This window comes from Dicentrarchus labrax, unplaced genomic scaffold (assembly GCF_905237075.1).
Source record: "Dicentrarchus labrax unplaced genomic scaffold, dlabrax2021, whole genome shotgun sequence".
Lineage (NCBI taxonomy): Eukaryota > Metazoa > Chordata > Actinopteri > Moronidae > Dicentrarchus > Dicentrarchus labrax.
The window spans coordinates 6,345,007-6,360,802 of NW_026136722.1; the positions used below are offsets into that span (position 1 = coordinate 6,345,007).

Consider the following 15,796-nt stretch of genomic DNA (forward strand, 5'->3'; position numbering starts at 1 on the left):
TTCTGCATGTGTTCCCGAAGATGTAGTTGGGTCAGTGTTTGTATGTCAAAGATTAGCTTTTTAAAGACATCAGTGTACTGTAGGATTATGGTTTTGGTCACTTAAAGGCCCTGAAAAGCTTCCAGTAATTTCTTTATATTTATTATTCATGGCGAAGATACAAAAATATTTTTTTGTATAATTTATTGAGAGTTTCACACTCAAAAAGTCAACCAATCTGCTTTATTAGGACTGTGTGGGTATGGTTTTACCAGATTTGATTGACAGCAACATAATCAAACCATCATCAGATTCCTGATTGGTGTGCAGAAGTGACATCACCCTTTCAATGAAGCCCTGCCCACTTTAAATCAGTGAAATAACCAAAACTGTTCTAGCTTTGTCAGAAAATATTGTACTCATGTTCGACCCTATCACTTGTAATAAGAAGCTGATAGAGAAAATATGTTTTCTGTGCCTTTAATATAATCTGCCACATCTTTCAGTGAAAAGAATAAATGGATTTAATAAAAATGAGACATGATAACAGAAACTTCTCCATGAAACTGAGTTTAATAGATTGTTAAAAATAAGGCTATATGATGCTGTTCTAGCAAACATTGGCCAGGAGGAACCACCGTTATGGCAGCCAGATACACCCGGTACAACGGGTAAATGTGGCCAGTCTCTGGGGTATTACAGATGGACATACAGTGAGCACACATACACCGCACATTTGCAAAAATCAAACACACACTGACAAATGTGTCTTGCGTTCAAACTCCTACATGTAAACATGTACTGTACACACAAACACACACATAGACATCCACCCCACCCAAAACGGTGGTAATAAATGGAGATTTAGCTGAAATAATAGCAGTGTTCTCTTAAAAAAAACATGCATAGCTTAGTACATGAATGTGTTGTTTGAAAACCAAGTTACTGTTTGCACACTTTGATCTCATGGTTTGTCAAAAATTTCCAACATGATTACATCAATTTCTTTTATTTAACCATTATTAACAATCACGTAAACTCGTTGGACTATTTTGTGTACAATAGCCTCCTATTATATTTTGCTCATGTAGAAAGTTACATTCTGAACCCAGATAGGCTCGATAACAAAAGGAAATAAATACTAAATACTGGAATGGCAAAAAACACAATATAAAGTTACTATTTTGAAATGGACAGAAGACCAATCTTGGCCCAACTTCTCAGATATAAAAACAAATGAAAACACCTGCTTAATATTGGTATCCTGCTACGGTGTTACAGTCTTCCTCAAAATACTCATTAATTAACAAAAGTGTCTCGCACATGAATACAAAATACACACGATGCCCAAAATAATGACAAAAACAAATGTATTTGTAATGATAAAATAAGGAATGATGAAGCAATCAGGAGATACTCTCTTTAGTGCTGTGTGCATGTCCATCAGAAGGTGCCACACAAAAATGTTTTTAGTCAGATTCCCTTATTCAAGCCTATTTCCCAATGAGATGACACCCTGAAAATACACATGTATACCCCTTAAATTAGACTCACGAGACATTTCAAGTTAGAAACTAATGAAACAGTCAGTTTCACGGCGCTTGTTTTTTCATCCTTTGGTTACTGGGGGTGACACCTCGCTAGAAATGTATGTAAATTTTATTCCCTTCACACAATTAGCATACAGTAGTGTAGTGTATATTACCATCGGTGTTCTTCCAAACCTCAAGCGACTAACATGTAACATTTTAAAGTGCCAATGAGCTGAAGCAAACAGGAAGCGCCACACACCGGTGGCACAGGCAGATTTTTCCTCACACAACAGACGAGGGGGTTTAGCTTTAAAACGTCCGAGCAGGCGCACACACACGCGCACACACTTGGACGAGGATACAGGATTTCCCCATGCAGGCTAATGCTAACCTACAGTATAGTAAGCTGGTTCTTCTAGTCACAGGAAACCTTTTAAGTACCCAAACTGCTTAGACATTATTCATATCACTAAACATAAAACCTGTGGCAAACAGGGCTCGGTGTCATTCATTATTAATATAACCCTCTCAAGCAATATTTCATCGTACAGCTTTTGCTGAGTAAAAGCACATTTAATTTACCACTGGTACGTGCAAGCTGCTTTTCTAATAATCAGACAATACAGTGGAGTAATCAGCCTCAGAAAACACATTCAAAGAATTGAACCTTTTGAAATTTTGTATACATTTTGAATTGTGGATATGGTATTTCGACACCTGGCCCCTAATGGAAAAGATAATAAAAATGCTCAACACAGGAAAAGACTTCAGTGAATGCCTACACACACACCTGATGCTCACACACATACAGACATGTGGTTTACAAATGTAAAATTCTTATGTGGATAATATAAAATATACTTCAGTTCCACTTAAAACGTCCTATTTCCTTTTTTTAATGCTTCAAGCACTTCTTTCCCTTTTATCTTTCACATCTAAACCCTTTTTCTGGGAGACGAACAACGTCGGTACATTACCTGATCAAACTAACTCCTTTAGTCGCGTGGACTTGGCCTTTTTCCCTGTGTGCACCAGCTTTTCCAACATGCAACCTATTAGAGGGTTACACTTGGACCTTGGACGTATTCTTTAAGTTAACATTTCAAATTCATAAAGAATAAACTGTACAAAAAATGGACTAAAAATAATTGTTGTTTTTTTTTACAAAGTAGTCAATTAATCAGGCATTAAGAACAATCAGTAATATCAAATTAAAAACTTTGAGAAGGGCATGCGGGGGTTGTTGGCGTCAACACAACAGTCTTTTTTTTGTTTTTTCAATCATTAGAGGTTGTGACCTGCCAGACGATGAGGTGGCTCTGCTCGGCCTTGGTGGGTGCTGATTGCTGGTTGGCCGTTGGCTCTGATAAACCGTCCAACTCACCGACATCATCACCTGAGGAGGAAAACGATGAGTCAAACAAACTCCAGATGGAGACACTGGGCCTTTAAACCAGTTTTAATAGTCAGACACTAGAGCATAGTAACAGAGCTATATTACTTTCCACATGGATTCAAATGAATCCTTTAATATTTTGCTTTTGAGAGGAAAGATGAATGCTCCACCTGAGTGAATCCATTTTGCACAACCTCTGTGCTTCATCAGAGGTGTGATATACTCACCCATTCTGAAGTCAATGTAGCCTTCGCCTCCACTCATGACAAGGTATGTTTTGGGCTCAGAGGACGCCGTGTCAGAGGACTCAGATGCGGGGTCGTCAGAGCCTGAATCTGCACTGCCTGGAGGGGGCATGGCCTGACCTGTGACAAAAATAGACCAAGAGTCAAAAAACATTTTTCATTTAATGTAACAAGAACGGAGAAAAAACTGTGATTAGGGAACAGCTGCAATTTTTACTCCATAATTGACTTAATAGGTCAAAGCATTCATCAATTTATTTTGGGCTGCAATTAATAATTTTCATTATCAATTAATCTGGTGACTATTTTCCGCCCTATTCGCACGGGACTAGTATTACCTGGGGACCTCATGTGATTTAGTAATTACCCCACCACGTCTGTGTTTCGTGTGGTGCATTCGCACGGGATAAACGAAGTCTGTGTTTTAACTCGAATTTACTGACATTATCCCCCGGATATGATGCCAAGGCTCTGCGTAACCTATGCGTAACAGTCTGTTACTGATCTACCGTCGGGCCCGCGGAACACCGTGCACTCCTCTATGCTGCCGAACGGCTCGAACATCTTTCTCACATCAGTGTCCGTCTGCTGTTTTCCCAGCATGCCCACAAACATCAAAATGCTGTCAAAACTTTAATTTATAATTGCCAACGCAGCCTTCATAATTCTCGACCGGGAAAAAGACAGAAAAAAGGCGCCGCAAACACAAAAAACCTTAAAAAAAACAAAAAACGACCCCAAATCACAGAGATGCCGATTCGCACGGGACTAATATTATCACATGACCTCTGTGTTTGGTGAAATATGGTAGGTAATTTGCGGTGGAATTTTTACTTTACGAATTACGGACATGGCTGATTCGCACGGGATTAAGATCACAGACGACCTCCGCAATTATTACAAATTACTAGAGGTCCCCAGGTAATACTAGTCCCGTGCGAATAGGGCTTTAGTCTATGAAATGTGAAAATGTAGTAAAACCAGCAGTCTACAACCCAAAGATATTCAATTTACACTGATAAAGCCAACCATTTTTGGTATTTTTGCTTGAAAAATGACTTAAACATTAATTTTTCTCCAATTGATCAAATGCTCTAGCTCTACATAAATGTCACAAATATGAATTCAGTAATTTGAGTGAACCTGGCAATTTGCATTTTGCAGCATTTGTCACCGTCTCTGCCACTTGATGCCACCAACCTGACACCATTTGTCTGCTCTCGTCACTTACCTGGCACGGTGGCAAAAAACTTGACAGCATCTCGATGCCCATGGAAACACAGCTGGGCGTGGGCCATGGAGCAGTATGGAACGAAGCTGCCTGGCATGGCACAGTCTGAACTGTCATCACCGTAAACCCGAACAGCACTGCCGGGCCGATTTGGCACTATTCCCGTCGTCTTGTTGGCTGCAGAATAAAAAAGGAAAGAAATTAATAAAAGCCACTGACGTCACAATGTGCGTTTTATCTTTCATTCCTCTATTTTGCTGTGCTGTATTGAAGCAGGGAAGACGAGAGACTTCAAAACAGGTCTGTGGGGGAAGGGGACTGAGCACAAGACAGAAGGTAAGGTCATGGTGTGAGACGATCAAATCTTAGGTTGAGAGCAGGAAATGTACAACCGAGTGTGAAAACTGATTTCCCATCCAGAAAATTAGACAAAGCAGGGTTATGACTGCACACAGTCCCTTAGACAGACAGCAGAGCGGTCAGTCTGACAACAGAGGAGTGCGTTAGCTCTCAATGTTTTTGAAAGCGTAAACAAAGTGAGACATCCATGCGAAAAGAGAGCTCTGTGCTTCTGACCACAGAGTGGAGCCTGTGGGAGAGAAGCTAAAAGGTTAAACAGAAACAAGACCCAGCTCTTTCTCACATATTCACACTCCATGACAAGACAGAAAACAAGAAGCACAGCGAACTGTTCGGAAGAGACGAAAAAGAAAAAAGAATATGGAGACGAGGGACAGGCTGCCAGTCACCAAAACTAGCTTACATGCTCACAAAAGTTTTAATATTTAAAAGAGAGCAGCACTCCTCAATTTCAAATGAGAACAGTATGAACCTGCCAAACTGTGATGTGCAAGCTACACAGTGACTGTGAGACCTGCGTCCATGGCAACCTGGTTGTCTTGGTAAGGTAAGTTTTGCTTAGCTTAGCACGAAGACTGTAAATAAGAGGAAACAGCTAGGCTCGCTCTGTTCAAAAGGTAACAAAAGTTGCCTACTGACCACTCTAAAGCTCACCAATTAACATATTACATAATGTTTGTTTAATTCGTACACACAACAAAGTGTAAAACAACGTGTTGGGGTTTTAAAGTGGGTTATGTTGTGGACTATTTCTAGATCTGAAGAAGAAAACTTGACTGCTTGAACTGCTTGAAGCCACACACTGTCAGAGACGAAACACAGGTAAACATAAATTCATTCTTACTCAAGATCACAGAGGTCAGACAATAAAGAGTTTCGGGTGTGTGATACCTTCAGACAGCGGGATGGAGATGATGACGCCGTTTCCTGTCCCAACCCACAGTCGGCTGCAGGACACCATCAGAGCTGTGATTCTCACAAACGAGAAGCCCAGTTTACCTGTACCTGCAACACACACACACACAGAACACACACTTGTTTGCTGTTTCTGTCCATGTGCAAAAGATCTGGAGGACTACTACTACTTAAAATATACAGATAATGGTCTAAAAATATTTCTTGCTGCCTTCATACAGAAACTCCAGACAGTGATTATTTCACACTAAAGAGTAAAAAAAAACTGTTCTGGTCAGATAAAAGTCAGAGAAGCGATAAGGATTTAAGAAAAGTATGCATACCCAACATCTTGCTGACGTAGGGCTCGATGTCCACGTCCTGGAGGTGCTGGTAGGTGTGGGCGTGAAACAAGCGTAGAGTTGAATCCAGTCGGATGGACACCCAGATACCGTCTCCAACCCAGGCCAGCTGCCGCACCTGACTCTCCTTACGAGGATGAGCGTCAAACGACTTCTTCTCAGACAAAAGACAGATTGAGATGTTGTGATGTTAGAATATTGTGCTAAATGGATTTTCAAATGTTGTAGATAAAAGCTAAGTTTAAATGATATTACAAAAGGTAGAATAGGTTGTGGTTTGACTGTAAAAGAAACAACATTTATTCAATAAAATCTCAGCTGTACCTCTATCCTCATTGCCTTCGGCTGAATAACGTAGATCTTGTTTCTGTAGCCGCACCACACCTTGTCATGGACTACCGTCATACAGCGGATAGAGTGGTGGGGCCGACCCAGATCCAACAGGTGGTAGTTGGTTAAATCCCACTGACCGTCTGCTTAGGAGAAACAAACTTTACTTTAGACTGGATGAGCTTTGTGACATAAAATAGCCATCAGAGGTTTTGACAAAAAGTGTAAATACTATAAAAACATCAAACAGCGTGTTATTTATAGCTTCCTCAACTACAAAGAGTGCAAACCACAGACTTACCAATGCCTCTGTGGAAAATTGCTAATGTCCCATCAGCCAAAGCTACAAGGACTCTCCCTTTAACATGCCTGTAACAAGAGATAAACATTAAGATTTTTTCATGTATATTTGGTGTGTGTGTGTGTCCTCAACCAACTTTATATAATTTATATACACGTTTGCAGTACATAACTTGTTTTTCCTTTTCCTATTTTCTCTTACTCTGTGTAATGTTACTGTGTAATACCAAGGCAAATTCATTGTATGTGAGGACTTAATTAGCAATAAAGCTGATTCTGACTTTGTACTCACACTATGCTGAGGATCGAGTCTTTCAGCTTGATGGCATGGAGACACTTCCTCCATCGAGCCACGGATGAGTGGACATAAAGACTGAAGAGTGAGAAATGAAGAAAGGCAGATTAGAGTGCAACACTGGATATCAAACTAAATGAGAAAAATAAGTAATAATAACAATAATAATAAGTAATAGTATAACGGAACGGATACATTTACTCAGAATGACATTTGATATAAGCATTATTACACAAAAACTTCTTACAGTCTCTTTTTAAGCTGCCACATTGTCAGTGTTAAAATGTAGTGTCTTCCATGTTTTTAAGATGTTTTTATGTTGATTTTGTTATTGTTTTTTGATGTGTGTCTGTTGTTGAGGTATGCCTGTTTCTGTGAAGCAACAAACTGTTGCACTGTGCCCAAGACAAATTTCCCCTCGGGGCCAATTAAGTTTTTTCTATTCTTCTATTCTAAAACAGGCAGGCACATATTAAAAAGCACAGTAAGTGCTCACGCCAGTACAAATGTCAAAAGACAAATTGGGAAAAGCTTCATGAGGAACAGTAAAATGTTTATCAAATACAATTTTATCAATTGAATGAATCTCTCTTTATAACATTCTATTTATTTTGCCACCCCTGACATTTTGCTTCAGCACTAATAGCACCCTCTAGTGGCTGTTGTCCTGCTTACCATCCATTCTGAGCTCCCAGCCACATGGTGGGGAGGGCGCTGCTCATCCTCAGGACTTCCCCCTCTGATGGGTCAGAGTCATCTGGCAGGGAAGTCACGCCATCCTGCCCGGAGCCCCTGGATCAAAGCGGGGGCAGAAGATTCATTCGTTTTTTTAAGTGCAATGCACAATTTGCACATCTGATCCATTATATATCATAAATAACATATCACTGTTACCAGGGCTGCTCTTATTAACATTTCCTCAGAATGATAAATATATCGATGTTTTCATTCTGTAATGTAAAAATTTTACACTGAAACTGTTTTGTACATATACGTAACAGCAGACTATACATGATGTCAATGGTTTAGAGGTAAAATGCAAACAAAGTTGACTACTGACTTCAACACTCCAGTTTATCATTAGCTGCAGTAGCTAATTTTGGTGCTGTGCAGACTTTAAAATGTTCAAATCAAGTCTCTTTTTAATAAAAACCTGTTGGCTTTATTTTCCTAAATCTTTATTTTACTCAAACCGCAGACAGTTTTAGAAGTGATGATCTAAAACATTTTCGCTCACCTCTGTGCGTCAGAGGGAGAGGAGTCCGTGGGTCCCACACCCAGTGGGTCGGTGAACACATGCTCCGTGTAGATTCCTGGCTGGTTTTGATCCGCTCCCTGGTCCTCCTCTCCTTCTTCGCCCACACCAGCGTTAGCCTCTGTCGCTTCTGTTGCCTCTTCTGCTGTAGGAACGCCGTCTTCTGCTGGGCTGGTCTCTCTGGACAGCTCAACTGCAGGTATTGACACAGTGTTAATCAAAGGGGAAATAATCCAGTCCCACTATGAGCATGTTCACATGAAAAAGGTGGAGTTCTTAATCACAGCAGATCACATACAACATCCATTAATTAGAATTGTTCAATTCAATTTTTAAAACGATGCAAAAAAACAACAATGTTGTAATGTGGGGATGTACAGCAGCTAAGGAAACAAGCCCCACTCGAATCAAGTCACTCATCTTGTGTGGAATCCTTTTCCCATAGTATCTCATATGAGAAGAAGGAGCCCAGTGATAAGACATCACATTTCCAAACATATGGTGTCTTTTGTAGTTTGTTATTAAGAAAAAAAACTATTAAAATCATAAATGCATGGTCAAAACATTTTATTTTCAGCCCTAGTTTCAAGTAAGTGTGGATTATTGAAAGATAATACATTTATTTCCATAGAGACATTAAGGTGCTCTTTTGTCACATGATAAACAAATATAAAAACTATAATTGAAGGCTGTATCTACTGCCAAAGCAGAAAGGAAAACTATAAATACTTGAAATAGTGCAAAACAAGTGAGGAAAAGAAATTAATGCCCGATGGTTAATTTGACTAAAACGTTGCATCTATAATTTACTTAGTTCATTACTGTGTGTGTGGATATAGTTTCTAATATAAAGCAACAGTAGGTTTACTTTATATTTCAAATTATCATCTCATTCAGTCTAAAAAGATTCAATACTCAAAGTGACATCATGTTACACTGTCAGGAATCCTGCTGGGGAAAGAGCAAACTTGCAATCAAGATGCAGCTATAATCCCTGTTATTTAGGCTTTTAGTGTGGCAAATGATTATGTTTTAAACCTAGAGTGGACACATAGACATAATTATAGACTCTACTGATAGATTAAAAAGGCTTTTGCTCTTTATTTCTTGTCATTTTGTCTCAAAGTCAGTACCTCTGTCCATGTTGGGATTCTGTAGGAATGTAAATGAATCTATCTGGCTAATCTGCTCCAGAGCAGGTTAGCCGTGCAGCATAGTTTACCAATGTGATCTACCTAAATTAAGAGTGAGCCATAATACCTAAGACAAAGGGCCAGTATGTAGGATTTACTGGCATTTAGCTGTCAAGCTGCAGATTGCCACTTACTGAGAACTTGGCTTTCAAAATGTGAAGGAGAAACTATGGTGGCCACAAAACTTGTGCCAGCAGACGTTAGCAGTACGGCTGCAAAACAAATAAGGACAAAGCATTTTCTCAGCTGAGAACTACCTGAGCCGGAGATGCCGCTGTGCTCAGCTGGCTGGTCAGTGGAACCTGAGGTGGCTGTCTGGGGGATCGCAGTGGTTCCCTCTGCTGCCATGTTGCTGTCGCTGCCTGCTGAGCTCACACTGGCCACACTGCCAGCCAGTGACACCCCGTCACCTTGGCCAGCCTCGGAGTCTTGCGGTACCTCCTCACCTGCCGGAAAATCAGTCTCCAGCACACCTGAAAAAAACAATACAAACCTTACAGTCAAAGCTTAGTGCTGATAGAATAGAAAAGAAAGGATGCAGTCATAGAGAAAAAACAAAGAAACCCACACAAACACACACTCAGCCTACCTGGCACACTGGCAATGCAGACCACATGGGTGTTGCAGGCATAGAAGCTGTCAAGTAGGTCAGAGGGCTGACTGGCGTCCAGCACCATAACCTTGGTGGAGGAGTGGGTGCTGGTGCACACCCAGACCCTGCTTGACATCTCGTCCTGATGGACCAGCTCCTTCTCCTGCTCCCCTTTCTCCTGATCCTGACAGACAACACAAAATCAGCAAACAGAACTTTAACCAAATTTTGGAGAACCTTCTTAGCTCACAAAACTACTGAGAGTAATATCCATTTAACAATGATAACAATACAACATCACAACATGATAACTACAGCCTCTTCCTTTAATGACTTACTCTTACCTTACTCTCTTGCTCCAACTGGTCCAGGCTACTCTGAGAACCCTTTGTCTGCTTAGTGAGCTCTGATGTCCTTTCCCCAGACAGGTTGACCCCGGCAGCACACCACAGCTTGGGAACAGAGGAAAAATTGTTACAAATAAGTAATTTTCTTCAGAATTTAAGGAAATGTACAAAAAGGCACATATTATGCAGCTTGTGTCTATGTGTTAACTAGTTGTTCACTTACGTACCTTCATAGAAGCATCTTTCTGATCCAGAGGTCTCAAGTATACTGGTACAGGCAAGTTCATCTTGTTCTCCACCTGTCCACCATTTGCCACCTGTCGGGGTATAACCAGCACATGCGAAGGAAATGGGCTATTAAAACAGAGATTCACCCAAATTTAGGGCAACATAATCAATACTGCCCAAAGTCAGAATTTCTCTGTAACATTCTGCACACATTTACCATCTGCAGCAGCTACATGAACTACAGAAATCATCTTGAGTTGTTGTGAAAGGTTGTTTGGGAAGGATGCAGTGGCAAAGATGTGAGGTGTGAGCCACAATTTGATATGGTACAAATATTTTTAGATTCAGCCTGACTCACACTTAGCAATATTATTATCTCAGATCTTCCATAAATATGACTAAAAACACCTTTTCTTCAGCAGCGCAAATAGAAACTGCTAATAGCTAATTCATAGGGGTGCAGGATAATTCAAGAATACCCCCTCATGTCGGAAAGGAACTCGTTAACTCGGTCATAATTTTGGTAGTTGCTGACTTGAATTGATATCCACAGTATTTTTCCGCATGTTACACATAAACAATAGAAACATGAACTTAAAAAGGCAGAAAGAACGACTGGCAAACATGGGAAGAGGGAATTTCCGTTACACTGTGAATGCAGCACAGCATGCTTACGTTTAAAAACAGATAACATGGCGTCGATTGTGTGGGACTTTTACAAAGTTTCTGAAGAAGACAGGTCGCTTGTTCTTTGGAACAAATGTTCCAATTAAGTTCCACGAGGAGGTAAAAGTAGCACGAGCTTCAATAAGTCAAACCTGATAAGTCACCTGAAACATAGCCATCGCTTCGACGGACTCTCTCTCTCTCTCAATTCAAATGGCTTTATTGGCATGATGTAACAGTGTACATATTGCCAAAGCAAGCGTTTGAAATCAAAATTAATAATAATAACAATAAAGGAAAACAATATTTACAATAGTTTAATTATAATTAATTCTCTCTCTCTCGATAAAACAACTGAACCTCATTTACTTTAGTGAAAAGGTATTCATTTGAATGGAACCATAAGCCAAAATCCTTTAAACTTAATTTTGTTACTATGGATGCATTTCAGTTTGTTTACACAGACAAGTCTAACTTGTGTCAGTGCATTATGCACATTTTATTTATTGTTATTGAGGAATGCACCTTTTCAGATTGTGTCTACATAGAAATGTTTGAATCTAACTTGTGTCAGTGCATCAATTTTCCATATATATTTATTTTTTTGAACTTCTGGAATGCGCTTTTCAGTTTGTTATCCCGATGCATGTATTTGCATCAGTTCAAGGGGCCTTTTTTTTTTTGAGAGGCTTGCCAATAGTTTTTCATTGGAAAAAATAAATATCTCCATTTAAAGACTCAAAAGTGTTTTTGGGTTTGTTCATTGTATTAATGTCATGATCTTAGGTCATATATACGTATATGTGTGTGTGTTATCGGTTATCGGTATCGGCCTTCAGGAGCTGAAAGTTAATCGGTATCGGTTTTAAAAAAAAGTTATTGTGCATCCCTACTAATTCAGCATACTTTTACAGAAGCCAATTTACAAAAATGTAAACAAATAAATGAGGCTCAAAGTTGTAGCCCACAACATAACTCACTGAATCCATTTTACTTTCTGTTTACATCCACAGAAGCATCATGGGAACTGTAATTCCAAATCCTAAAAGTTGATGGGGTGGGAGTGTGTAGAGGGGTGCAGTTGGTTTGATGCTATCTGAGGGTGGGCTCACAGTACTGCAATGCAGTAGTAAATAAATTACATTTTCTGACATTAACATGAACATAGAACATAGAACATAGAACCTATATCAGTGTTTCCTCTAGGATTTTTTTTAGCAGTGGGGGCAGGCCCGTCCGAACACCATTTAAAAGGCAACCGTGACTACATTGTGCGTCTGCCCCATTTCTGATACCGTGGCGGCAGAAATTTAACAGCGGCGGGCCGCTGCTCCAAAATCAGCATAGAGGAAACACTGCTATACAGGCACAGAAGAAAAAAACTACAGCTATATTCATTAGTAAATGAAATGAAAGCGAAATATTCACTAATCACCTAAATACTCAATCTTCATTTTATCAGTATGTCAGTGGTACCTTCATATATGTCTAATCTCATGAGGCTGGGCTCCATCTGGTGAAAAATTAATATAAATGTTTCTTTAAAAGTGAACAAAGTGAACTGTAACCAAACTAAAACTGACAGTCTTGGTCATTACCGCTGATATAATAAATTACCAGCCATATGTTCTCCTACTTGATTCAAGTGAACTTCCTACCTTGTATTTGCTGGGCAGGCTCCAGCCGTGTGCAGTAACTCGTCCATCCTCCTTCTGCATGTGGGCCTTGACCTGTCTGTACTGGGCTCTCTTCTGCTCTTTACGTGATGGCGAACTGCACTGGTCCTTACTACAAGAAGAGCAACGACAGAGATGTGAGCAGCTTGCAGATACATTTAATGCATATTATAACATTATTGTTTCATCCAAGCCACAAAGTGATTTTATTGAATTTTATTATTAACATGAAATTATTGAATTTCAAATATCAATTTTCATTTTCATCAGCCCTCATCAGAATTTCATGTTCCCTTTGATATAACATATCAAACTCACAGTCCCTTGACTTCATTACTCACTCTTCATTGAGGAAGTCGAAGGTCTTGGACTTCTCTGTGGGGAATTGGGAGAAGGTGCTACTCCTCTTCACCAAGGTGCCCGGAGAATTGTATTTCACGTTGGACTGGGACTCCACCTTCTTGATGACAGGGGAACTGGAGGAGGAGCTAAACAGTCTGCTGAAGCTGCAGGTGGTGAAGTTACAGGAAGCCAAGAGGAAAACAGAGCAGACAGGAGTGCAGGGAAAAAGCAAGGTAGGGGGTCACCAACCGGACAACCAAAGAACCACCACCAACATTTACTGTACAGTGACGTAAAGCATGCTGGGAGTCGTGGAATAGCTGAGCACTGTCTATCGCATTTAACTGGGACATCAATACATAATTAATGCTGACCAAATCGTGTCTTTAGCACTAAGTAGGAACAATATCTTTAGTGACTAAGTTAGATAGTTTTAGTTTTAAACTATTACAATGTAGTCTAGCATGTGGGCACTGTGAATAATATGTCATTGGCACTAATGTAAAAAAAGAGCACAATACACAAGCAAAGTCTATCTGAAAAGTAGTATATATCCCAGTGTACATTATACTTAATCAAACCATTTGGTATTCTTAAATAAACACATAAAAACAGCACAGTTCAAGAAAAGCAAATAAAATACCTTCATATCTAATTCATTATCTCAAAATAGTGCTTGTATCATACTATCCTGTACAATATGTTCTTTCCATATCAATCTTACATGCAAAAAAGGTGCAAAACATTGTTACAATATTAATATATTTCACTCAAATCATAGCAGACTGAACACTGATGTGTCTCCAGGGATTTATGTGCCCACCACTGACTATTTGTGCTAAAACCTTGCTCTAGCTTACGGCTTTGTTTTTGTTCAATAGTTCATTGACATCTATATTATACATATCTACCAAATCTATTAAAAATGATTTATAATCCAAAAGCAAACTGGTCTGCAGGTACAACCTGACTTAAGACTGAAGATGTACAAGTATTTAGGCTGCTGGGGGAACTCTGTCCCTGTTTAGCTCCCTATGAGCAGACAGAGTAGGAAAACATCAAAAAGACACACAGCAGGCAGGAGACAGGAAAGCCCGGGGGCACAAGGAGAGTCATGTCTGAGCAGTTTGTGATAACAACAACTGATGCACTGCACGGAGAGAAAATATCATGGATAAAGACACATCAAAGTTGGATCCATTTGTAATGGAGGAGAAGTTCTGTGTCAACGGAGGGAAAGAGAGAGGCTTGGCTGGGAAAACGTTTATTAAACCATCTTTACCTAATGCTGCCAATTCAACAGCACATCCCGGAAAAAGATGAGAAAAAAAATTGTATTTGAATATTTGAGAGAAAGTGTCACAGGAGTTAACTCGGAATATGCAGTCAAAACGAAATCCCTGATGGAGGTAGCTTGTAATAAAATTAAAAATTTGGGAGGACTTACAACTGCCAGATGCTGGATTTCTTTTTTTCTGTGAGTGTTGGATTTTCTCTTGAGGCCCTAGAGAAGAGGACAAGATGATATCATGTTATCTGTTGTTAGTTTGAAGACACACAAGCACAGGTTGAGAATCTCCTACCGTTTCTTAAATTTTGTTTATGTTTATCTGTTTGGTGGGTGAATAACTAAGAAGCTGTTGAGGGTGGATACATTTGCATGCTCTGTTACTGAAAACTGTTCATCATGTTGCACAAGTATGTCTGATTGCAGCAATACCATCCAAGTTCATCAGTTCAGACAATACAACAATATTATATTATTATGTTACATGGTCATTGTATCATTTTGCTAAACTCAACACTTGTGTAAAGTTATGGATTTCAGCTTTGAGGTAAGAACACAGCAGATATAATTGCCCACAGAACAATTCAATAGTGGGATTAAGTTTGTATGTGGTCAATATTAAGCATGAGTCAGAGAGACTATTCTAATAATAACCGTGATATAAACAAAAATGTGATTACGTATGTGTGTAAATATGCAGCCTTTTGTTCTGTACCTGATCATCTCTGTCCACCGCACCGCTTCCTGTAGCTCCATTAGTCTCTCTTTGTACTGGTTCCTTTCCATCAGTACTCTGGCCATTTCCACTCTGGTGAAGCGCTTCCTCTGGGCTGTAGGTACATCACTCTGTGGTAGCACGCAATTAAACCCACACAGAAACCATTTATTATTATGGGAATGGGCTACATCTCAACAGAAACAAACATGTTGTTTATGCTGTGTATGTATATTACGTAATATGTCTGCACTCTCAAACACTGTTGTGCAAAAGACTCACATCTTCTTCATCTTTAGTTTTGTGTTTCACTTCCTCCACCTCAAGTCGCACTCTGGAAAAGACAGTTATTATCATGTTGCTATTTTACAATTTACAAGCAAAGAAACGGATTAGGGCTGTACCCAACTCTGAATTTAGTCAGTCGAATAGAATTTGGCTGTTCAATCAATCAGTCAATTCCGGCGGACGGCAGTAGAGAAGGTTGTACCGCCGGATGGTTCAAACGTGGTTTAGCTGACTTCATTAACCGGGGCAGAGAGCATTGGAGCAGCCGCTGCTCCGCTGTTG

General features: G+C 39.7%; 1 protein-coding gene across 6 annotated transcripts in view; it reads right to left on the minus strand.

Moving 5' to 3' along the window:
• Nucleotides 1-533: 533 nt before the first annotated feature.
• spag9a (sperm associated antigen 9a) overlaps nt 534-15,796 on the minus strand; it is a 29,707-nt gene continuing 14,444 nt past the window's right edge. For 3 of the 6 annotated variants that reach the window (XM_051388192.1, XM_051388191.1, XM_051388193.1), the window contains 19 exons: nt 15,509-15,560; nt 15,227-15,357; nt 14,671-14,727; nt 13,223-13,387; nt 12,864-12,993; nt 10,539-10,628; nt 10,309-10,416; nt 9,962-10,148; nt 9,630-9,845; nt 8,162-8,372; nt 7,600-7,716; nt 6,922-7,002; nt 6,631-6,698; nt 6,324-6,475; nt 5,982-6,153; nt 5,635-5,748; nt 4,384-4,560; nt 3,135-3,272; nt 534-2,907 (listed from right to left, as the gene is read on the minus strand). In XM_051388192.1, the coding sequence (XP_051244152.1) occupies nt 2,789-2,907; nt 3,135-3,272; nt 4,384-4,560; nt 5,635-5,748; nt 5,982-6,153; nt 6,324-6,475; nt 6,631-6,698; nt 6,922-7,002; nt 7,600-7,716; nt 8,162-8,372; nt 9,630-9,845; nt 9,962-10,148; nt 10,309-10,416; nt 10,539-10,628; nt 12,864-12,993; nt 13,223-13,387; nt 14,671-14,727; nt 15,227-15,357; nt 15,509-15,560 (2,485 nt within the window). In that variant the 3' untranslated portion in view covers nt 534-2,788. The remainder of the gene's footprint in view (nt 2,908-3,134; nt 3,273-4,383; nt 4,561-5,634; nt 5,749-5,981; nt 6,154-6,323; nt 6,476-6,630; nt 6,699-6,921; nt 7,003-7,599; nt 7,717-8,161; nt 8,373-9,629; nt 9,846-9,961; nt 10,149-10,308; nt 10,417-10,538; nt 10,629-12,863; nt 12,994-13,222; nt 13,388-14,670; nt 14,728-15,226; nt 15,358-15,508; nt 15,561-15,796) is intronic. The other 3 variants (XM_051388194.1, XM_051388195.1, XM_051388196.1) reach the window with 1 other exon arrangement.